Source organism: Neoarius graeffei, chromosome 2 (assembly GCF_027579695.1).
Source record: "Neoarius graeffei isolate fNeoGra1 chromosome 2, fNeoGra1.pri, whole genome shotgun sequence".
Taxonomy (NCBI): domain Eukaryota; kingdom Metazoa; phylum Chordata; class Actinopteri; order Siluriformes; family Ariidae; genus Neoarius; species Neoarius graeffei.
In genome coordinates, this window is record NC_083570.1 from 1,801,182 (window position 1) to 1,803,500 (window position 2,319).

General features: G+C 37.1%; 1 protein-coding gene across 1 annotated transcript; it reads right to left on the reverse strand.

The window, feature by feature from the left end:
- Nucleotides 1-407: 407 nt before the first annotated feature.
- On the reverse strand, nt 408-1,400 carry LOC132871083 (trace amine-associated receptor 13c-like). The gene has a single exon (XM_060905209.1). The coding sequence runs from the start codon at nt 1,398-1,400 to the stop codon at nt 408-410; it is 993 nt and encodes a 330-aa protein (XP_060761192.1).
- Between the last annotated feature and the right edge of the window lie 919 nt (nt 1,401-2,319).

The following is a 2,319-nucleotide window of genomic DNA, read 5'->3' on the forward strand; positions in this document are numbered from 1 at the left end:
GCAAGAGACAAGGCATATAGAGTGATTCTTTATAACTTCATGAAGGTGTCCATTATCTGTTTACAGGGAAATTACAATTTTAACATCAAATGTTAAAATAATCACTAAAAAGAACAAATTAATCACAATTTTTTTAGTGAAAATGTGTTAGTCTTATGCTCCCTGTATGCTGATTTGTAGTAATGAATTGTTCATGATATAATCTGTATTTTTTAACGATTTAATTCTTATCTTCAGCTTCTGTTGTTAATACAATTCCTGACATCTAAACAAATATTGCTAGTGGATAATCCAGTTCAGTATACCTTAAACTGAACACTGAAATTTTATTTTTATATCAGTTCAAATTTTATATGATACAACAGCAGTATTTACTGTAGGCACATAAAGAGTGAAAAAAAGGGTGTTCATGAAAGTACACTGATTAATGTAGAGTCAGTTTGGAATATTTGCAGTGTTATAGTTAATTTAAAGCATCTCCTGAACCACGGGTAAAACAGAGCATAAATTACTGGATTAATGGTGGAGTTAAGACAAAACAAGATTGAGAGTTTTTGTAATGTTTCTGCCTGTAGTTCAATAATGTCACCTAATAAGCTGTAAATAAAATATGGAACCAAACACACCAGGAACACAGACACTAAAATGCCGAGGACTTTAGCTGCTTTTCTGTCAGATTTCATCGAGTGTGATCTGATTTTCTGTGTTTCAGGCCGTGTGTGATTATTAAGCTCTCTGATAGCAGTGGCGTGTTTCTTAGCAATCACAAAAACCCCAGTATACAATATGATTATGACAGAAAGTGGAATGATAAATGATATTACAAGATCAATTACAGTCGAAACTTCATTCATGAAGGGATAACACTCTCTAGGACACATTACAAAGCTTGGGAAGTCTGCAATTAAATATATGAGTGCAAAGTTATAGACCATCATTACACACCAGTCAAAGACAATTACAACACAAGTGATCCTCACAGAGACATGGTTCATGTAGAGAAAGGGGTTTGAGAGAGCCAAATATCGATCCACAGCAATCAGAGCAATATTATAAGTTGAAAAGTTTATGATGAAATAAGAAATCAACCAAAAGACAGGGCAGAAATCTCTCCCAAATACCCAGCAGGTTTCAATAGCCCAGCTGAACATCGGCGGCATTACAAAAATGCCAACAAGGAAATCCGACACGGCCAGAGAAAGCACGAGCATGTTTGTTGGTGTATGAAGCTGCTTGAAGTGAAAAACAGAGATGATGACGAGCAGATTTCCATACACTGTTAGAAGAACCACAGCAGCTGAACACACGTACAGTAAGATATAAACTGCAGGAGATACAGATCTCTCTGGACAGGAGAAATGCACACAGCGATCAGATTGATTAAACTCCATCAGATTCATGTATGTGAAATTTCACTAATGTCTACAGAGCTTCAAGTAAAACAATAACTGCAAAGAGTCATCATGAAATGACCCATGACTCAAGCAACTCTGGGGCTTTTATAGTTTAGAAAATGATCCCAGCCCTCTCATTTGAGTGACAGCATAATAGATATGATGTCATGCCTTGTTGGAACAAAAGGTCTAAACTAAATATCTAGAGAATGTTTCCTTCGTCTCATGTGCTTTTGACTGGACTGATGGCACTTGTGGACTGCCTTTGATTTCTGTGAAGGTAAATGGAGAATATTTCAAGTTTGTTAGTATAAAATCAAATACATCAATGTATGTTCACTGTGGTGAACATTGGACACATATTCAACTTCAGTTAATTATATTTATTGGGAATCTGACCAAAAAAAAACTCCACCCAAGTAGTATTCAGGTTGTTAATAATTAGAAAACGAATGAACATACCTTTTCCCCTCCTGTGCTGCTCAGTGGTCTGACATGTTTAAACACTTTGATGAGTAAGAGAACAGTGAAATTGTTTTCCATGTGGACTAAATTTAGCTGCCAAATTTAGCTGTTAGTGACTATCCTGCACTCAATAAGGCTATTCCTCTCACATTACACATTATCCTCAGCCATGGGTAAAACAGAGCATAAATAAACATTCATAGAGCACCTAAGGTCTCATCTCATTATCTCTAGCCGCTTTATCCTTCTACAGCAGGGGTGTCAAACCTGATCCATAAAGGGCCTTGTGGCTGCAGGTTTTCATTCCAGCCATGCAGCAGCACACCTGACTTGGCTCATTCAATCAACTGAACTGTCTTCACACAGTCAAATACTTGCAGCCACACCCACCCTTGATTAAAGGGTGGGTGTGTCAGTTGATTGAATAAGCCAAATCAGGGTGCTGCTGCATGGCTGGAAT

Coding starts and splice junctions, on each gene's coding strand:
- LOC132871083 (XM_060905209.1), bottom strand. CDS start 1,400: ATGAATCTGATGGAGTTTAATCAATCTGATCGCTGTGTGCATTTCTCC.